This window comes from Leptidea sinapis, chromosome Z (genome assembly GCF_905404315.1).
Source record: "Leptidea sinapis chromosome Z, ilLepSina1.1, whole genome shotgun sequence".
Lineage (NCBI taxonomy): Eukaryota > Metazoa > Arthropoda > Insecta > Lepidoptera > Pieridae > Leptidea > Leptidea sinapis.
This window is the reverse complement of record NC_066312.1, coordinates 32,583,267-32,606,069: the sequence shown is the minus strand read 5'-3', so window position 1 is coordinate 32,606,069 and position 22,803 is coordinate 32,583,267. Positions and strand designations below refer to the sequence as shown.

Below are 22,803 nucleotides of genomic sequence, written 5' to 3'. Positions count from 1 at the left end.
TTAATGTTCAGCAACCACTTTGTTGGTCAGGTTGTCTTTCTACATAGGCCTCCCCCAGTTTCTTCCATTTATCTCTATCTCGAGCTCACCCTCTCCATCCTGTTGGTAAATTGTCCACCCATCTTTTAATTTGACGTCCTCTTTGTCTTTTCCCATTTCTAGGGTACCACTCTAATACATCCTTTGTCCGGCCTCAATATATGTACAGTCCAATTCCATTTGAGTTTTCTTATTTTTCTAATACATCGCTCACCTTTGTTTTTTCCCTTATTTTTGAGGTTGTCCACCTGTATGGAAGTGTTCTCAAGTTAATACATGTTTAAGGGTTTCAAAATGGTGGTGCTTTGCACTCCACCAGTCGATATACTTCACTATCCCCACTCTAGTCGTAGGTAGTGGTGTTTGTTTTCCGATATTATGTTATCATCACTTTTCTGGATTACTTCTCACAATTGAAACATATTTAAATACGTTTATAAATCTTCACAGTTTTTAGACGACTACATAAATATTAGATTTATCGTTTTATAGTAACTACATGTGGGATCAAGGCATAAAAAGGCATTAAATTGATCAACAATTGACATTATCAATTATCATAACATATTAACAAAGCCATGATAAATTACGACTTACTCCGGGGACTTCCCGATTTAAAAGATTATCAAAATGATCCTTAAATAGTTGTTATAGAATTGATATTCAAATGAATTGTTTTTTAACAGTCATTAATTTGTTTATAATATGTTTATCTAAGTAATATGACGATCTAATTCAATGTCAATTTTAAATACTTTGGAAAATCCAAAAGTGCACGCCTCATAATCTCATTTTCCATAAAAGTGAGGCGTCCAAAATAGGAGGTTACAACGATATAGTTATAGCATCTAACCAACTTTACTGTTACTCAGAAAATTGAATCTAACGAACATTTTAGTTAAAATTTATTAATTGAAAGGAGCGGAAGATAAAATTATGTCATACTAGCTGCCCCGTCAGACGTTGTTCTGTAGATAATAAAAAAATACAATTTTATAGGAAATTGCCAATAATATTTCAAAACATCAAGAATTATTTCGTAAAATATGATCCCTGTTGTTACCTCTTTTAATACTATAATATCATTGTGTTGTTATAATGAAATTGTTTCACAGCGGAACTGTCAAAACGTGCGTCACTAAATTCTCGCATAGAAAAAATGTCCATACAAAACAAATATTGAAAATAAAAATTATTATGGGTCCCAAATCGAAATAAAAACTATCCTATCTCTCAAGTTGGACCCAAACTGCACTCCATGAAGTAATTAATCCCCATTAAAATCCGTTCATTAGTCTAGGAGTCCATCGCGGACAAACAACGTGTCACGTAATTTATATATATATTAAGATGTAGACGTTTAGTGACTGTTATTTACAAGATATTTGATTATAATATAATGAATAAACACAATCTGGGAAGAGGAACTAAGACTAAGAATACTTTAAAAAATTTAGGTAGCCTGCTCAGAACCAATTGCGAACCATTCATTATATTATATCTTTCATTTAATTTATATTTCTTCGGCAAAGAGGCTTTAAAATCTTTCTTAAATTTGAACTCAGTTAGGTGTAATATTACTGTCTGGTATTTTATTGTAAAATTTGAAACTGTTTGAAACTTGATTTTTGTCCCTAAGCGAGTCTATTGGTCGCTCTAATAGGTAGTAGGTAGTAGCCTTCTTTGGAGCTCATCATGAAAGTAGGTATAGGTAGAAATAGACCGAATGAGCTGTACTCACAAAAGTCAACAGTCTGATCTTTTTAACGGTAGAAGCTGCAGAACTTAAGATATATTTGCCAAATTACTGATGTGTGTACTCCACTGTAATTTATTATCAATGGCCAAGAAAAATTATCGATTTTTATGGAAAAGGAAGACAAACGATTGTACGGATCACCTTGTGTTAAGCGATCACCGCCGCCCACATTCTCTTGCAACACCACTCCTATAGCACCACACATCGAGTTTGTAAGGATGGTGTTAACGCTACGCTGTATAAAAAAGGTAGATGCTGCACTTATCAATCTATCACTTATCTCATAAAAATCCATTCATGTTCAGACTTCAACCGTTGGAGAAATATGGATTAGTCAGATATTATTATTATGTAACATAAGCATATTAACGAATTTGATCAAAACTATGATAAAATAATGCTAATATAATGAAGAGGAATCACAGGTTTTTAAGTACGCGCTCAACAGACATCCAGATCTTTCAATGAGAAATCCTACATCTACGAGCATTGCTAGAGGAATGGGTTTTAACAAGCCCCAGTGCGACAGATTCTACATAGGTTTTTGTAGACTTAATGGACAAGTATAATTTTCCTACACAACATCCATTTACAACATGGACGAAACGATGACGTTAGAGTCATTATTGCAATGAATGCAACTGCCCATTAATTAATACCACCGGCGTTTATATTCTTCGAAAAAGAATGAAGTCAGAACTGCTTGATGGTGCTGCACCAGGATTCATTGTGATGGTATCTAACTCCAGTTTTATTAAAGACCTATTTTTAGAGTGATTGGTACATTTCAAACATGAACGAAACAAGAACAAATTTTACTAGTGCTTCGTTGATAATCATATCTCACATTGCACAATTAAAGCTGTAGATTTTTATCAACAGAACAACATCTCGCAACTCGCAACAGTGCTTGCCACCTCATAGCAGCCACAATAAGCAGTACTTGGACAAAGGTTTTCATAGTGCGTTAAAAATATATTTTTCGATCGAATGTGAAAAGTGGATGAGCAACCATCCTGGCAGAGCTATCACAACATTTCAAATAACTTCTTTATTTTCCCCAGCATTTAACAAATCCGCGACAGTTGTCTGCGCTACGGAATATTTTAAAGTTTCTGGGATATACCCATATTATCTAAAGCTAATTTTCTGTCTTGTACTGTCACTGAAAGAGATCATGTAATGTGATAGAGGTTCAAGAAGAAATGCCTACTGTACAAAATTATCAAAAAGTGTCTCCAGGTATGTTGTCAAACTAATGAAACGGAAGCCGAACATCTTCTTGAAGATTCTTCAGAGCTCAAGAAAACTGAATCTGGAACTCACGTTCTTATCGAAATGCAGCATGTGAGAAGAAGTCAGTCATGATGAAACTCTTCCAGCTCCTTCACCTATTTCATCCTGTAGCTGTATACAACATGATCCAAATATCATTAAAATAACAGATATATCTCCATTTCTTAAATCAGGTATAAGACAAGTGGGTATAATACGTGGGCACAAAAAGTCGGAAATACTAAGTAGTTCACACTATAAACTACAACTTGAAAAGGAAAATGAAGAAAAATATATACCCAAAAAAAGATTAAGGAGGAACCAGATTAAGATTTGTAAGACCACAAAAAGTACTTACCGATCTATATAACATATCCATTTTATTCTTTTCCTACTTCTATAATCTGTCTGTTTTTTGTATGCCCTGGGACCACTGGATAGACTTTCACGAATGCCTTCAACATTAAGGCTGTATCTGATCAAAATCAGTGCACAGACAAAAAATTAATGTACAATTTGGTGCAAACATTGTATAAAATGTATACTGAAAATACTGATTATGTAAATATTGATTTAAAGAGTGGCAATTAGATTCTCGGCACTTCGTCTCATTAAGCTCAAATTTTTTTAAGTCGTGTTGCATATTAGAAGCCTTTTTTATGACGCTTGAGAATAAACGTACCTTATTTAACAAATTATTTTTGTTAGTTTTTTTAAGTATATTATTAGTAAGGTTATACTGTTTGAGTACATGAGTTTCTTGACTTGAATTAAAAAAATGCTGGTCATAACATAAACGTAATTCATCATTGGAAATTATTATGAGCATTTTTAGATATCGGTGCTTAAGGCTAAGAATAGAATGAAAAGTTTTTTTTTTCTTAATATTTGTTGTATGTTATGAGTCAAATTAATATAAAGTGTTTATTCAAATTAATAACATTATGTCGTGCAATTCATCATAAATTAAAAAAAAAATATTTCTCTCCTATTCACTACAATAATTATTTATGAATGTCAAAATATGTTCCAAATTTTCCTGCGTCCACGGCTCAAAGATTAAAAGAGAATTAATTAGTTGAGTTACTTATCAAATTGTCTACAGAGAATTTTAATTAATCTCCAATCTAACGAAAATTAATATTGTTTGAATGGAGAAATCATTGAAAAAATAGAAGATTTGAATTAGGTTTCCCGTCGAAAATTCTTTGAGCGTTAGTTATCGAACGACACCCTGTGTCGCTCGTCACGCCCGGTAGGAGTTTGGGACAAGATTAAAGATTTTGGCAGCCACGGATTATTTTACTTTCTTAACTCAATAATATATAATTCATATATCTTATTCAATTAAGGTTACTTATTTTAAATAATAAATTTAGAACTTATAGTCATATAGAAGTTCAAAAGATACACTTATTAGTCAAAGTATATTACCATTCTTACAAGGTATAATCCAAAGGTCGAACCGCGGACCGCCAAATATTGTAATGTATTCTATACTAGGTACAAATTAACACTTAGATAAGGTATTCTATATCTTTATTTATCGGAATGATATTTTAGCCTATTTAAAATATTATGATAACGAAAAATATGAAAATAGCAAAAACTAGCTATCAATTTAGCCTATGTTTGGCTCGACGTACGTATGTGAACATCTTTGAATTTTACTGTTATTCTCGAAAACTAAACTATAAAAAAAGACTGTCGGTTCCGTTTCTTTTTTTTTTTAAAACCATAGAATACTAGGTAGTACTTAATTAATGTTGTTTTTTTTGGATCTTGTGAGAATTTTCCCACAGTTTCCGGACCCACCTTAAACTACTTGCCGAACCCTTGTATAATCCATAGACTGTCAATAGCGACAAACAAACAAAGTATGCGAGGGAATCTCTAACGGGGATACAACACGATGCCCATTACAATGCAGTGCCGCTCAGGATTATTGAAAAACTGCGCTCGAAACATAGTTGTCTATAAGTTGTCAAGTCTCATTTGCCCAGTAATTTCACTAGCTACGGCGCCCTTCATACCGAAACATATTAACGCTTACACATTACTGCTTCTCAGCAGAAATAGGCGCCGTTGTGGTACCCATAATCTAGCCGGCACCCGGTGCGAAGGAGCCTCCCACTGGTGAATATTTTTACGTTTAGAATAGTATGCAATATGTTGCGAATATTTCGCAGGCGTGCTATGCCCACTTGACCTTTCTATCTCAATTTATTGCTGAATTAAAAACGAATTAAGAACTTCGCCCGCTACGCTTATGACATAGACCAACAAAGAGCTTGATTCAGGCGCGTCTCCAGATGAAGTTGATAAACGAGCGATGTAATCCCGCCAGTAATCTTTGCCAATGCTTTACCAAATCTTTTGCCCTACTAAACTTGAAAATTAAACAAATTACTATGTATTCGGAGCACCTATACCAACCTATGTTAAGAGTATGTTGTATAAGCAAATAAATTTAATAAAATGATTCATGACATTTTATTAAAATTTACCTGCCCTTAAAACTAAGAATGTGCAAAATAGACATTGTTTAAGATTGGTTTATTCGGACGTATAAAGAATCCCGCGTTTATTTGCAAGGCTGCCTGACGTTATGAAAACTTCAGATTTATCATTGTAATGACAGAGTTGTCAGAGATAAAGTCAACATTCTGCATATTTTTGATTTATTCTCAGGTATAACTTTATATGAAGTTTATTAGTTTAATTACTAATTTTATAAAACTGTTTCTTTATAAAAAAACGTACGAGTCACCTGGTGTTAAGTGATCACCGCCGCCCACATTCTCTAACAACACCAGAAAAATTACAGGAGTGTTGCCGGCCCTTAAGGAAGGTGTTGTAGTACGTGGAAGAAAACTTTTATAATTATTATTATTAACTAACATAAATCAATATCTGGTACATTCCAGTCAGCCAACGTAAAGCAATACCTAAAAAACTCTTCAATATACAATTAAAATGTCAATATTTTATGTAATTAATAAAATTTTAAAATAGATAATATAGTAAAAATCATTACTAAAATAAAGAATAAGTTTGGTGCCAGTTATCTAGAATTTATTTTTTAATGTTTTCAGTCATGCCCTAAATTACATAGGTATAGGTAGAAATAGACCGAATGAGCTGTACTCACAAAAGTCAACAGTCTGATCTTTTTAACGGTAGAAGCTGCAGAACTTAAGATATATTTGCCAAATTACTGATGTGTGTACTCCACTGTAATTTATTATCAATGGCCAAGAAAAATTATCGATTTTTATGGAAAAGGAAGACAAACGATTGTACGGATCACCTTGTGTTAAGCGATCACCGCCGCCCACATTCTCTTGCAACACCACTCCTATAGCACCACACATCGAGTTTGTAAGGATGGTGTTAACGCTACGCTGTATAAAAAAGGTAGATGCTGCACTTATCAATCTATCACTTATCTCATAAAAATCCATTCATGTTCAGACTTCAACCGTTGGAGAAATGTGGATTAGTCAGATATTATTATTATGTAACATAAGCATATTAACGAATTTGATCAAAACTATGATAAAATAATGCTAATATAATGAAGAGGAATCACAGGTTTTTAAGTACGCGCTCAACAGACATCCAGATCTTTCAATGAGAAATCCTACATCTACGAGCATTGCTAGAGGAATGGGTTTTAACAAGCCCCAGTGCGACAGATTCTACATAGGTTTTTGTAGACTTAATGGACAAGTATAATTTTCCTACACAACATCCATTTACAACATGGACGAAACGATGACGTTAGAGTCATTATTGCAATGAATGCGACTGCCCATTAATTAATACCACCGGCGTTTATATTCTTCGAAAAAGAATGAAGACAGAACTGCTTGATGGTGCTGCACCAGGGTTCATTGTGATGGTATCTAACTCCAGTTTTATTAAAGACCTATTTTTAGAGTGATTGGTACATTTCAAACATCAACGTAACAAAAACAAATTTTCCTGGTGCTTCATTGATAATCATATCTCACATTGCACAATTAAAGCTGTAGATTTTTATCAACAGAACAACATCTCGCAACTCGCAACAGTGCTTGCCACCTCACATCAGCCACAATAAGCAGTCCTTGGACAAAGGTTTTCATAGTGCGTTAAGAATATATTTTTCGATCGAATGTGATAATTGGATGAGCAACCATCCTGGCAGAGCTATCAAAACATTTCAAATAACTTCTTTATTTTCCCCAGCATTTAACAAATCCGCCACAGTTGTCTGCGCTACGGAATATTTTAAAGTTTCTGGGATATACCCATATTATCTAAAGCTAATTTTCTGCCTTGTACTGTCACTGAAAGAGATCATCTAATGTGATAGAGGTTCAAGAAGAAATGCCTACTGTACAAAATTATCAAAAAGTGTCTCCAGGTGTGTTATCAAACTAATGAAACGGAAGCCGAACATCTTCTTGAAGATTCTTCAGAGCTCAAGAAAACTGAATCTGGAACTCACGTTCTTATCGAAATGCAGCATGTGAGAAGAAGTCAGTCATGATGAAACTCTTCCAGCTCCTTCACCTATTTCATCCTGTAGCTGTATACAACATGATCCAAATATCATTAAAATAACAGATATATCTCCATTTCTTAAATCAGATATAGGACAAGTGGGTATAATAAGTGGGCACAAAAAGTCGGAAATACTAAGTAGTTCACCCTATAAACTACAACTTGAAAAGGAAAATGAAGAAAAATATATACCCAAAAAAAGATTAAGGAGGAACCAGATTAAGATTAGTAAGACCACAAAAAGTACTTACCGATCTATATAACATATCCATTTAATTCTTTTCCTACTTCTATAATCTGTCTGTTTCTTGTATGCCCTGGGACCACTGGATAGACTTTCACGAATGCCTTCAACATTAAGGCTGTGTCTGATCAAAATCAGTGCACGGAAAAAAAGTAATGTACAATTTGGTGCAAACATTGTATAAAATGTATACTGAAAATACTGATTATGTAAATATTGATTTAAAGAGTGGCAATTAGATTCTCGGCACTTCGTCTCATTAAGCTCAAATTTTTTTAAGTCGTGTTGCATATTAGAAGCCTTTTTTATGACGCTTGAGAATAAACGTACCTTATTTAACAAATTATTTTTGTTGGTTTTTTTACGTATATTATTAGTAAGGTTCTACTGTTTGAGTACATGAGTTTCTTGACTTGAATTAAAAAAATGCGGGTCATAACATAAACGTAATTCATCATTAGAAATTATTATGAGCATTTTTAGATATCGGTGCTTAAGGCTAAGAATAGAATGAAAAGTTTTTTTTTTCTTAATATTTGTTGTATGTTATGAGTCAAATTAATATAAAGTGTTTATTCAAATTAATAACATTATGTCGTGCAATTCATCATAAATTTAAAAAAAAATATTTCTCTCCTATTCACTACAATAATTATTTATGAATGTCAAAATATGTTCCAAATTTTCCTGCGTCCACGGCTCAAAGATTAAAAGAGAATTAATTAGTTGAGTTACTTATCAAATTGTCTACAGAGAATTTTAATTAATCTCCAATCTAACGAAAATTAATATTGTTTGAATGGAGAAATCATTGAAAAAATAGAAGATTTGAATTAGGTTTCCCGTCGAAAATTCTTTGAGCGTTAGTTATCGAACGACACCCTGTGTCGCTCGTCACGCCCGGTAGGAGTTTGGGACAAGATTAAAGATTTTGGCAGCCACGGATTATTTTACTTTCTTAACTCAATAATATATAATTCATATATCTTATTCAATTAAGGTTACTTATTTTAAATAATAAATTTAGAACTTATAGTCATATAGAAGTTCAAAAGATACACTTATTAGTCAAAGTATATTACCATTCTTACAAGGTATAATCCAAAGGTCGAACCGCGGACCGCCAAATATTGTAATGTATTCTATACTAGGTACAAATTAACACTTAGATAAGGTATTCTATATCTTTATTTATCGGAATGATATTTTAGCCTATTTAAAATATTATGATAACGAAAAATATGAAAATAGCAAAAACTAGCTATCAATTTAGCCTATGTTTGGCTCGACGTACGTATGTGAACATCTTTGAATTTTACTGTTATTCTCGAAAACTAAACTATAAAAAAAGACTGTCGGTTCCGTTTCTTTTTTTTTTTAAAACCATAGAATACTAGGTAGTACTTAATTAATGTTGTTTTTTTTGGATCTTGTGAGAATTTTCCCACAGTTTCCGGACCCACCTTAAACTACTTGCCGAACCCTTGTATAATCCATAGACTGTCAATAGCGACAAACAAACAAAGTATGCGAGGGAATCTCTAACGGGGATACAACACGATGCCCATTACAATGCAGTGCCGCTCAGGATTATTGAAAAACTGCGCTCGAAACATAGTTGTCTATAAGTTGTCAAGTCTCATTTGCCCAGTAATTTCACTAGCTACGGCGCCCTTCAGACCGAAACATATTAACGCTTACACATTACTGCTTCTCAGCAGAAATAGGCGCCGTTGTGGTACCCATAATCTAGCCGGCACCCGGTGCGAAGGAGCCTCCCACTGGTGAATATTTTTACGTTTAGAATAGTATGCAATATGTTGCGAATATTTCGCAGGCGTGCTATGCCCACTTGACCTTTCTATCTCAATTTATTGCTGAATTAAAAACGAATTAAGAACTTCGCCCGCTACGCTTATGACATAGACCAACAAAGAGCTTGATTCAGGCGCGTCTCCAGATGAAGTTGATAAACGAGCGATGTAATCCCGCCAGTAATCTTTGCCAATGCTTTACCAAATCTTTTGCCCTACTAAACTTGAAAATTAAACAAATTACTATGTATTCGGAGCACCTATACCAACCTATGTTAAGAGTATGTTGTATAAGCAAATAAATTTAATAAAATGATTCATGACATTTTATTAAAATTTACCTGCCCTTAAAACCAAGAATGTGCAAAATAGACATTGTTTAAGATTGGTTTATTCGGACGTATAAAGAATCCCGCGTTTATTTGCAAGGCTGCCTGACGTTATGAAAACTTCAGATTTATCATTGTAATGACAGAGTTGTCAGAGATAAAGTCAACATTCTGCATATTTTTGATTTATTCTCAGGTATAACTTTATATGAAGTTTATTAGTTTAATTACTAATTTTATAAAACTGTTTCTTTATAAAAAACGTACGAGTCACCTGGTGTTAAGTGATCACCGCCGCCCACATTCTGTAACAACACCAGAAGAATTACAGGAGTGTTGCCGGCCCTTAAGGAAGGTGTTGTAGTACGTGGAAGAAAACTTTTATAATTATTATTATAAACTAACATTAATCAATATCTGGTCATTCCAGTCAGCCAACGTAAAGCAATACCTAAAAAACTCTTCAATATACAATTAAAATGTCAATATTTTATGTAATTAATAAAATTTGAAAATAGATAATATAGTAAAAATCATTACTAAAATAAAGAATAAGATTGGTGCCAGTTATCTAGAATTTATTTTTTAATGTGTTCAGTCATGCCCTAAATTACAACGAAAAGCAAAAACAATTTCACACTCACTAAAACATTCAAAGCCTCATAACGTTCTTGAAAAGACAAAAGCGTTTGTGAAAATTCAAGAAATACAAAGAAACAGCAATTAGCTTCTACAAGAGTTTTCTTCAACAGTGCCATGTTGTATTTCTGCTGTACGCTAATGAGATGAGATTGCTTTGTAAAAGACAATAACCTTGTTCGTGGCCTTCATGAATATTAATGACATTAATGAAGAGTTAATGACTGCCGATCAATGATGTTGTATACACACAATATTATAAGGTATAATTCGCAGATTGATTCGCACACAGAACAGAGGGCCTACCATCAACTTTTAATAAGCGATGCGATTCCGATGCAGTTCGTTTTAGGTACCTAAACTGAATCGCTAAAATTCGTACCATGAAGTACCTTTTACTGAATCGCGTTTGGATCCCTTAAGAAGAATGAACAAAATAAATTTGTCTGTGATATGATTTTTGCGGATTTTTTGCGTAGAAAATACCAAAAAAAACATTTTAAAATTCCGGTTTACAGCGTCAAATTATAAACCATTAAGCTTTTTTTGTACTTATTAAATAATAGTATTATAAATAAATATAGTTTTTTGAATTACAAATTAAATGTTTGCTTAGGTGTTTTCGTAAAAATAACGAGTTATATAACGCACCTCCATTGATGTTTGACAATGTAAAGCACTCTTTTCTTCTTAGTCGTGTGTCAACTTTCACTGTTCGAGTTGGGTTCTAAGTTCACCAAACGTAACAACGTAACCTGAATTTAATAAATGGTTATACACAACAAAAAATATTGCAGCAATGCAGTACATAGATATATCAGCCGATAATAATTGTTTTTATACGACGGTATTTGTCTACATATATAGAACGTCATTGATGTCCAAAGATATTCCCAAAACCATAGGTCAAATTATACGTTGCCAGTCTTATTAGATAGTGCTAAACTATTTAAATTAAATTTCGATTCCTGTCAACCTTAGTAGTCTGTGACTATTAAATAAAGTTTTTTTTATATATATATAAGAGGGAACAAAATTCAATAAAATACATTTACAGCGAATATGTAATTATTTGTGAAATCCAGGAATCCACCGCAGAAAATTATGTTGTAACACTATGTATATTTGAATATACATAGTGTTACAACATAATTTGGTGATGGGGACAGTAGATGACATATTTGGTATTATTTTTGGAATTCAAGATGACCTCCTGGATGAATCTAGTTTAAAAGATAGCAATAACCATGTTAGTAATGGCGGTAGTATTTTTGTATTTCTTGAAATATAAGAAAGTTACAAAGATGGTAATTTTAATACTCTAAGAGTGATAAATAATAAAATAAAAATACTCAAACGTGGAAATCCTCAAGGGATTAAAATGATTTGACTTTGCAACGTTGAAATACGTACGAAAATTCATTCATGCTTTCTTTCAATCGCTGTAAATAATTCAAAAAATCGATCTTTACCTAAACTAACACATTAAAGAAAAAGCGCTATTGCAAAGAATTTTGTTCATTTAAAAGTTTCAAATATTTCCAGGTTGCGTTGACACTAAAATGGCGTAAAGTAAGCCGACCTGTAAAAGATCTGAATCTGCAGAATAACGCAAAGTTGAAGCTTAACTAAAATAGAAATATGTGTCATTAAAAATTTAAAAGCAAGCTTCTATTCGAAATTTCAGTTTTACTTAAATGTTAAACTTTTAATAAAATAAATAACAACTTTATGCAAGAGTTGTTCTAATAAATTGAATTTATATATTGGCACGATGTAAAAGTAAATATATAACTGAAAAGATTAATATCATTACCTACTTATCTAATTAAAGATTACATTTTTGATCATAATATACTCCATAGATTTCAATAACAAGACTCAAATCAATCAAGTTTTATTCCTTAGACACTTAACATTATCATATTACGATGTGTGTTCGCGGACAAAGTCACGTGTAACAGCTAGTTTTATCTAAGTTACTATCTAATCAAATAACTCCAAAAGCTTGAAATGCATAAGACTATTAGTTTGAATTCCTCTTTCTCTGTTTGGTAGTGTTACGAAGTCTAAAGAGGAGGACTAAATTAGGGACAGAACCTTCATTTTTTTTTGTATTTAATGGACCACTTAAACATACTGGAACTACATCATGATTTGCGGTTTTAGCCGGTAATCGTGTTGATTTCTACAGGCCTAGTAATTCTTAAAGGATAATATGAAAAGGTCAACCCTTAGGGGTATACACATAATATAATATACCGACATATACAATTTATTTATTTATTTAATTAAATTGCGTTACATGCAACTTAGTTACTAAACAAAATTGTTGTACTAAATAATTATCACATGCACCTCGTAATAAGGCAATAAGGCAATGAACGACAGAGGGGCAGACATTCAAATATATTTTTCCTCTAGGTATTTATTAATAGAATAGTAACATTTTTCCAAAAGTAACTTTTTCAAAGAGCTTATGAATTTAATTTAATATAGGTTTCGGCTTTTAAGTGTTCTGGTAACTTATTATAAATTTTAACTGACATTGGGTAGGGACCGGAACTGTGTAATGCTAATTTAGAGTTAGTTTGCATAAGATTATTTTTATAGCGAGGTGTGTTGTGCCGGGGCACGTTTATGATTTTACTGTATAGATTTGGGTGTTTTCTTACAACACTTACATATTTCGAATATATATGTGCACGGTAATGTAAGAATATTTAGTTTATGAAAATAGATATGCTATAGCTTGAAAGTGTTCCCCACTTGTGAATATTGAAGTGATATTTAGCACCATATGAACATCGCTTATTGATCACTCTGAAATTTTGCAACTGCGTTAGATTGATGACAATTACAAGAATTTGATATTAACATGGGAACTATCCGGTAATGAAGATAAATGATGATCAAGTGTTGCTGGCGTTTAACCGCAAATTCTTACATTTATACGTGTATATATTAATAAATATTTATAAAACATTAAGCATGATGATTCAATTATGACCCCAATTAAAAAACTGTTGAAAGAAAATTTTAAAACTTCTCGAATATGAATAGTTTGTTTTTTTTTTTAAGAAAATAAGGGAGGAGTCGAGCAGGACGTTTAGCTGTTGGTAATCGAAACGCCCTGCCCATTACAATGCAGTGCCGCTCGAAATTATGGAAAAACCCAAAAATTCTGAGCGGCACTAAAATTGCGCTCGTCACATTGAGACATTAGATGGTAAGGCTCATTTGCCCAGTAATTTCACAATTTCAGGCCGAAACACAGTAACACAGTAATGCTTTCACATTACTGCTTGACGGCAGAAATAAGCGCCGTTGTGGTACCCATAATCTAGCCGGCCTCCGGTGCAAAGGAGCCTCCCACTTGGTAGTGATTCGATTGTTACTGTAGCCGTTTTTGATTGACAAGTCGTTAGCAGACAGTCACGCTGACCTCTACTAGGGCTTCCAATGGGATCCCGCACCATTTTCCAATCCCGCGAGGTGCGGGATCTGCGGGACTGAAAAAAAACGTGTATGCGATGCAGGATAATCTGCGTGAATTATTATTCTTAAAAACTCAAGTTATTAACTGCTTCGTATTTTCGTGATGTTTATTGATACATCCTTTTAGAATAGAATAAAAATTTAAGGGTGTGTACGTGAAAGAATCTTTCATTCACGTACACACCCTTAAAAGGAATACCGCCCACAAGTGTGGAAGCAGAAAGGGCATTTTCTGGTCAGGTAATAGAGTAAAATACGCAGTAGTTTGGCAGACGACAGTTTGAAAATGTTGTATTTCCTTGGCAAACATTTTCAGTTAATATTAAAAGCTGAAGAACTTAATAATCAAGTAATAATTTATCAGTTTAAAATGTGGCTGTTTTTTGGTTGATTTTGTAATTTTGAGTTGTGTATTTTTTGAAAACGATTTGTTTTGTTTTGTTTTTCATTCAGAATTTGTTATTGTTTTTATAATTAAAAAAACAGTATAACTTGATTGATCTCATTTTAATAGTAATATGTACGTAAATAACTGTGGAGTTGATGAATTCATTGTTTTAAAATGTGCATATTTTCAATATGCGGGATCCCGCAAATACCGAGATCCCGCGGGATTGAAAATTCGTAGTCCCGCAAATGCCGAGATTGAAAACAGGCCGCGGGATTGGAAGCCTTACCTCTACTATGTACCACTGGACTAGCGGGTGACAAAGTGCTTTTGTGCTTGTTTGATATTCGCCGTTTTGGCGCTGTTGGCCATGTAGCGAGAGTCTGCGGTACTAAAACTAGTGATGACAACCTCAGTTAACATCGATACATCGTGGGAAACTGTATACTTTATTACGTTGATTCCTGAAGTATAAATAACACGGAAAATGAAAGAAATTAATGCAAAATGCAAAAATCCTTCAGAGTATTATACATTCCCTCGCAGCCATTTGTATTATACGTCACAATTAGTTCTTCGGACGTACGCGAGTGGCGCTTCAAATAGGCACAAAAAATTTGCTGTCAAACATATGGAACAGCCTGTCCATTGGTATTTATACAGGTCAGTGGGACAGTCACGTTTGCCATTAGCTTTAGTATTAAACTACTAGTTAACGCACATATTGACAATTCATAATTGGCCACGCATTTTCAGGCTATCAAGACATCTATACGCTAGTATATATTAAGTCTATGGTTTGGATCATGGTAAATAGAATGACATTAAAACCGCCTACCTACTGGCTACTAGAATTATTATTTACGTGTTTAATTTAAGCGGTTACTCCAAATCCATCAACTATGGTATGTTATAGTATGGTGTCGTATAGTTATTGGTATAATTATTGAGCGTGTGTGGTAATATATTTGTTATTCCTGCCACCCCAAATATTCCACAAACCTTAGCAACCTACTCTCCTTCCTAAGGACTTCGGGTAGTGTGTGTGGGGTGCCAAGATGTTGGGGCCGGTAAGTCGCTACACCTGGAAAATGCAGAAGTACATGCGCAGGCGGTATTTTCAACCACAATGAAGGCTCTGCACGATGAGCTGTCAGTTATGCCTCTATTAAAAAGATGTTTATTAAAGACCATATCCAGTTATCTAACAACTATTTATCACAAACATTCATTTGTAAGATCTTTTCTCGTTTTGAATTTGAAATGGTAAAAGTTTACTATTCTTATATTTGATTATTTGCCTCTAAGATAAACATATTAGCAGCCTATCGAAACTATGTAAGAAAAATCAATTCACTCGATTGTATGTAACGTGCAGTCATTGATAGATTGACAGATGACGGCTATCATCATGAAAAAAACGGAGATAGCCGAAATCCACTACGTTTTAAGCAACTGTTCGTTTTTTTTTTCAGGCGAATTATACTTCGTCGCCAATCGCCATGCTGTTTACTACTATTTCAAGCTTATGACCAATAACTGCACGTTTCTTACTAAATTATATTACGTAGTATTTACATCCTCTTTGATATTAATATTAATCTTCGTACTGCTATCTCAAGAAGGCATCAAAGGATTGCTGTATTAAAAAATAAATAACTCATGTTATGAAATTTTAATTCTATAAAAAATGAATACAACATTACAATATAATTTAATAATAGGTAACAATTATGACTACTTTCTCAAATCCATCACCACCAAATTCATATAAATAATTTCAAATCTAAACTGACGAAAAAATCAGTAAATTCAGTAGTACATGTTATTTAGTCCTTTATTAATCTTTTATATCAATTCTCAAATTAAAATCTTACTTTGTAGATCTCTTAATAGTTATTTATGCAACTGTTGTGTAACAAGGGGTGTTAAAACACGAATGTGGGTTGATAATAGTATCCCATGAGTGTTTTAATACCTAATTATCAAGACAAGGCCTAATTAACAAGTCTTTATCTACACCCATAATATGAATCCTCTATAAAAGATTCTGAAACAGTTAGCTTACTGCTACCATTAAAAAAGCCAGTCCTAGTAATCATTACATCATCCAAACGAGTGTTGTAATTTTGTACTGAATTTCATTACAACACTCGTTTGGTTGATGTAATGGTAATTAGGACATTGAGTGTTTTAATGTTGGCAACAATAAAACACTAAGCTAACTGTTTTAGAATCTTTAATAGAGGTTTTAAAGCATAAGTGTAGATAAAATCTATTTACAGAATCTAATAGATTCATGGCATTTTCTATATTTAATTAGAACTTTTACTTACTTACACATAAGATGTACATCTAACAGATAATCGAGATGATTTATTTGGCTAATTTGCCTATAGTTTATTTTACTATTTATCTTAAATGATGTATACGTCAAGACTGTCACAGCTGTGAATACGTCAAACGAAAAGTAGTGGCAAACTATTAGCCTCTATTTCATCAAAGCCTGCATACTAAAACAATGTGACTGTCGTATCGCGAGTGTAAAACGTAGCTGTCAATCGGTGCCTTACAGTAAGAGGCTCTATCTAGAAGTATAAATAATCTAATATATTATATATAATCTAAGGTATAACATAATCTTAATTAATATTTTAAATTTCGAAATAAATTTAAGACAATATTATCTTATTAAACGTCTAATTTTACTGACGTATTTTGAAGTTCAACCAATGATCGCCAACAAGCCTGAGGTTGACAGATTCTACGGACAGTTTTGATGGGATGCAGGTCTTCTCGCATGGCGACACTTCCATGTGAAGAATAATCTGGTAGATAAGCATCTTGAGTTCAAGGAGAGCAAATCTTGAACCTAAAAATAAAACAAACATTATATTCGTGGATCATTATTTAGCTGTCGTATAAAACAAAGATTTCTGAAACGATTTGGAAATACAGCTATTGGGATTCGCATATTGCTGCTGTTGATTGATTCCATTTATACAATAGAAATTTGGTAAACACCAATAAAAAATACTTTTTAAAGGAAGACTAATTGTTGCCATTCAATTATAGAAATAGATGTAAGTTCAACGAATGACCTATAAGTGCAAGCTGCATCTCGGAGTTCGTAATTATATTTAAAAATCGCAATAAAAACCTTGTGGTCTCCGCTTAGACCATTTACATAGACTATATGCAACTTCCGGAAGTATTTAATGATATACTTGTAATAAGAAGGTATAATTTTAATATCTGGTTGCAAACTTGCGGTGTCAGTTTAAACTAGCTATTCCAGGCATGCACTGTCCAAAGAGAATTTAAACACTACGCGCACTGTCTACGATTGTAAAACATTGGACGCGCCGCAATTATTTCTTTTCTTGTAGTTTGGTTATGGCAACTTATAGCGCCGACGATTTCCAGTAGATAGAGAAATACCATAGACAACATACGCGTTGTTGAGGACCTAATCTTTAAGTTCTCGGTGTAACGACAAGCAAAATTCCTTTTTTACACACGTTGAGAGGAAGTTACAAGCACCCACCTCTCGCTTCCATCCATATGCAACTTTTGCAAACATGACGGAAACTAAGCTTGAGTCTAAATCTATCTATGTATTCTAAGATATTTCACAACATTTTAAGATGAAATCTTAGTGAGACGGAAAATAATTATCTATAATAATTGACATACTGCAAGAATACTTTTTACACAAAAGATGGACAATACAAAGGAATCCGATCTAATTTGGTAATTGACAATGTTCACAGAATAAATAAACTTTTTATTTTTAACATTTTAGTGTCAGTTAATAATAATATATAATCAACTTGAATGAAAACTCCAAACAAAGTCGTCCACAGAAAACAATAATTATGTCATCCAGGTAGACGAAAATTTTCATATAAATGTTCATAAAATGAAAACTACTGGGCCAAACTATGTAAAATTGGACCAAATGGCATCCCTTTTTCATCAAAACAAAGAAGAATTACGTAAATCGGATCAGAAATCACAGAGTAATCGGTGTACATACATAAAAAAATACCGATCGAATTGATAACCTCCTCCTTTCGGAAGTCGGTTAAAAATACAATAAACAGCTGAAAATTTTGCACTTTTTCTGCAAGACTGCACCGTGCTATAGAGATTTTAATTTCCCACTCAACAGGCTGCAGGTGTAGAATGAGGTGCATTACGCCCTCAAAAGAGTAATCTTAACATCTGAACAGCACCTTGCAAACCTTTAATATTATACATTAACGAGATTCAATATAATATTGTATATTACACTTACCAATACAATTTCTAGGTCCAACACCAAACGGCATATAGGTCATTGATTTGATCAAATGTTTATTTTCATCGGAGAAACGCTCTGGGTCAAATTTTTCAGGATCAGGGAAGTATTTTGCGTCGCGATGGATAGAAAACACTGGAATCGCGACCAGGTCTCCCTTACGAAGCTGTTTTATAAACATAAAATAATAATTTAGATCACACAAAAATTAGTTGATATCACCAAAGAAGAAGTATGAGAATTCTGAAATACATATTTTAATTCTCGCTTGAAAGCGTTTAATGTAACCAGCTGTTTGTACAGCGGATCCCTCTATTAAACTTAATATCTATTTGCACAATTATATTATATTATTATACTCAAAATTACTTACAATAAAATCTCTATTTTCATATTTGTTTGGTTTTCCCATATTGTAATCTTTACAGCATAACCGGTCAAGCGATATGCCTGGGGGCCACAATCTCAAAACCTCTGAAACGACACACATAATATGAATAATGAAATTAATATACGACATATTCAGCGCGATCATTTCAGTATTTTCAGCCAATGATAAAATGTAATATTCGTTTTAGGGACGATTTTATTTCTGTCCAAATAGTAAGGCTGGGTTGCATGATTTTTGCTGTTATAGTTAAGGTCTAAGTCAAATTTAACGTTAACAGTAACGTTGAGTTTAACATAGACTGCGAAATGTGTTGCACAATCGTATTCCTTGGCTCGAACATTTATTTGAAACTTTTGATAGCCATTAAACATTAACAATAGCTGTTTGACAAACATTTTTCCCTAACCGTTACTTTGACATCTTTGTTATTGCTAATGTTAGTTCAAGTATCTCATCCTAAGACAATAAACAACCCCTTACGAAGAAGGTTTTGTATACATACGTTATACATAATATTATTAATTAATAATTAAACGAAGTCAATAGATATAATTTACCCGACACAACCATATCCATATACTGCATGTTCTGTATCAGATTAAAGTCTAACTTTCCTTTACTCCTCTCGTGCGTGTCTTTTATCTCCTGCGCTAGTCTTTCTTGAACTTCTGGGTGCAATGCTAACTCATGAAGAGCGAATGACATGCCGACTGAGATGGTTTCGAACCCAGCAATGAAAAACAGCACAGCCTGGGCGATCAAATCTGTGTCAGACCATTCTGAAAACATTTTCTTATTAATTTTTTTTAGGAAAATACGGGACGAGACGAGCAGGACATTCAGCTAATGGTAATTGAAACGCCTTGCCCATTAGTATGCAGTGCAGCTTCGGATTCTTGGAAAGACCAAAAATTCTGAGCGGCACTATAATTACGCTCGTCACCTTGAGATATAAGATGTTAAGTCTCATTTGCCTATTCATTTCACTAGCAGCGGCGCCCTTCAGACCAAAACACAGTAACGTTTACACACCACTGCTTCACGGCAGGAATAGGCGCATTGTGGTACCTATAATCTATCCGGCATTTAAAAACAAAAAAAATATGAACTATATTTTACTAAACAAAATACATATATTACTAAACATATACAAATTTTAGATTCATAAACGTGACCATTTTAATATCTTGTAAGCATTAACATGATTTTTACCTCTGGATCTGTGATATTTATTGAACATAGATTTTCGACTAACAGCTCATTACAGTACCTTTATACGTAGCGTCCCATATGTCTTTAATTTTAATAACCATTGTATTTGCTTTTTGAAATATTACGTTATAACATGAAAAAACCTAGATATTACGTAATAACATGATTATAACCTCTTTGTGAAGTTTTCTTTCCAACTGCAGATTCTTCAACGGTCGCGAACCCAGTATCACCAACCTTGTCTTTTGTCTTTTCATCATGGTTCAATTGCCCTTAAAGGTAAAAAACAAAAAAAATATTGATACATCTATATATATAAAAATGAATTGCTGTTCGTTAGTCTCGCTAAAACTCGAGAACGGCTGGACCGATTTGGCTAATTTTGGCCTTGAATTATTTGTGGAAGGAAATAAAATAAAGAAGTAAATAAATATGAAAATATTCGGAATTAAATAAAAACAACAAATTTGTTTTTCCTTTGATCTGTCCCCCGTCGTTCAGAAATTAACAAATAGTTTTAAACGAATAACTTATAAGAATATCTTACTAACTTTCTCTGAAGGTAAAAAACAAAATTAATTTTAACTGCCTATACTTGGTAGATTTTATGTACGATTTAATATTTGATAATAAACTCGGTTGTCATCATTTTATACCACAAAAATTGTAATTATTGATTTTTTTATTATTACTTTATATGGCAATACCACGTTTGCTGGGTCAGCTAGTGTTTAATAAAAGTATTTGTTCTTAGAATAATCGATGGATAATATGATTAAGCGACTGCGATATATAGAAGAAGGAAATTAAACAAATCATTAGTCGTACAGAAACAATTATCATACAAAATCAGCATAAACAAATCGTCATGTTTAGTAACTGCGCAGTACTTGTAGTGTTGTGTTATTTAATATTGATTATTGATAATATTGTAGTAGTCAGATAAGTACTACTTGAAGTTTCTGCTTTAATAATGTAAATATGAACGATAATGCATTTTATGTTATCACAGGTTAACTAATTTTATTATACCTGTCATATATAGAAAACAATCAGGTAAATACTATCTTCGCGCCTCAATAAGGCTACTGGAAACCCAAGCGCTGGCAGCTATTTCGGTCAACGGATCAGCCTTGCTATCCAACGCGGTAATGCTGCCAGTATTCTTGGTACGATTCCACGTAATGAAAGTTTTAATTTTATGTAGTCGTAGTATTGTATATATTGTTATAAGATTTGTTTTGTTTGAATAATAAATATTTTAATCAGGTAAAACTATTCATGTTCTCAGACAAAGTTCACGAATTTGCATATTTCATTGCAAAATCATTTGAATTCCGGAACCAAATTCAAGTGATGCAGAATACTCAATCATTTTATATTTTTCATCTCAAAATTTTAAGTATTTAAGTATTTCCAACTTCGAATTATTACCGCCAACAAGGCTTGCAGCTTCAATAAAGAAGAACTGGCGAAAAATTTTGTTGGAATGACAAGTTCTTCTCGTGCTCATCAATATTTCTTATATTGAATAAGCGAATAAAATTATTTCAAGCGTTTGTTGCTTTTGAAATGTTGGCAAATACTTGTAAATTTAAACTAAGTTCATTTTACACAAAAATTATAAAAAAATGTTACATGACTATCAATACAATGTTTTGCTTGAATTTACATAAAGTACCTTTCTTAGCTTCCATGAGGAGATGTATCATATCAGGACGGATGATATTGTTTTCTTCTCGGTTCTTCATCGTATCCAATACCAGGCTAATGAAGAAATTTGTAGTGTCTTTCGAAAATAATGTCAGCTTCAGTCTCTGTAAAAACAAATGCCAATAATCTACGGTGTTTAAGAAGGCTGCGGTCTTAGAAGAGACATAAAGCTATATACAATATACCACTGTAATAGTGGTAGTTTTGTACGTGGACGAAAGCACCTTGTAAACAGAAGATGAGGAGAACATAAATTGAGATTGTGGCTTGTGGTGTTATGATGAAATTCAGCGGTAGAAATCAAAATAATTAAATACTATAAGGATTTCAGAACTACGATAGGATACTTTCAATGAAAAGACATCTACACACACACTAAATACACATTACACTACATATAGTAGGTATTATATAGGGCACGAGCTGTCTCAATCGGTTTCACTCCCTCCCCTGGTGGATTGCGTCGCTTATGGAGGTTATCTTTAGGTTTTTCGGAAATTAGACCCAACCACTGTTTAGAACTACCGCCTCTAGGTTTTTTACCCTCTATTTTCCCCGTCAAGGCTGTCGGCCCCTCTCCGTGCATTTTTTTAAACCTTTTTTTCATGGAAAAGGAGGACTTAACGAGCGCACGGGTCACCTGGTGTT

At 33.1% G+C, this 22,803-nt stretch overlaps 1 protein-coding gene across 5 annotated transcripts in view; it reads right to left on the bottom strand.

Moving 5' to 3' along the window:
* Positions 1–16,196: 16,196 nt before the first annotated feature.
* Positions 16,197–22,803, bottom strand: part of LOC126978781 (cytochrome P450 9e2-like) — a 44,347-nt gene continuing 37,740 nt past the window's right edge. For 4 of the 5 annotated variants that reach the window (XM_050827851.1, XM_050827850.1, XM_050827848.1 and 1 more), the window contains exons 6-11: positions 22,124–22,259; positions 20,616–20,714; positions 19,788–20,009; positions 19,213–19,313; positions 18,837–19,005; positions 16,197–17,408 (exon numbers count right to left, since the gene is read on the bottom strand). In XM_050827851.1, the coding sequence (XP_050683808.1) occupies positions 17,242–17,408; positions 18,837–19,005; positions 19,213–19,313; positions 19,788–20,009; positions 20,616–20,714; positions 22,124–22,259 (894 nt within the window). In that variant the 3' untranslated portion in view covers positions 16,197–17,241. The remainder of the gene's footprint in view (positions 17,409–18,836; positions 19,006–19,212; positions 19,314–19,787; positions 20,010–20,615; positions 20,715–22,123; positions 22,260–22,803) is intronic. The other variant, XM_050827849.1, reaches the window with a different exon arrangement.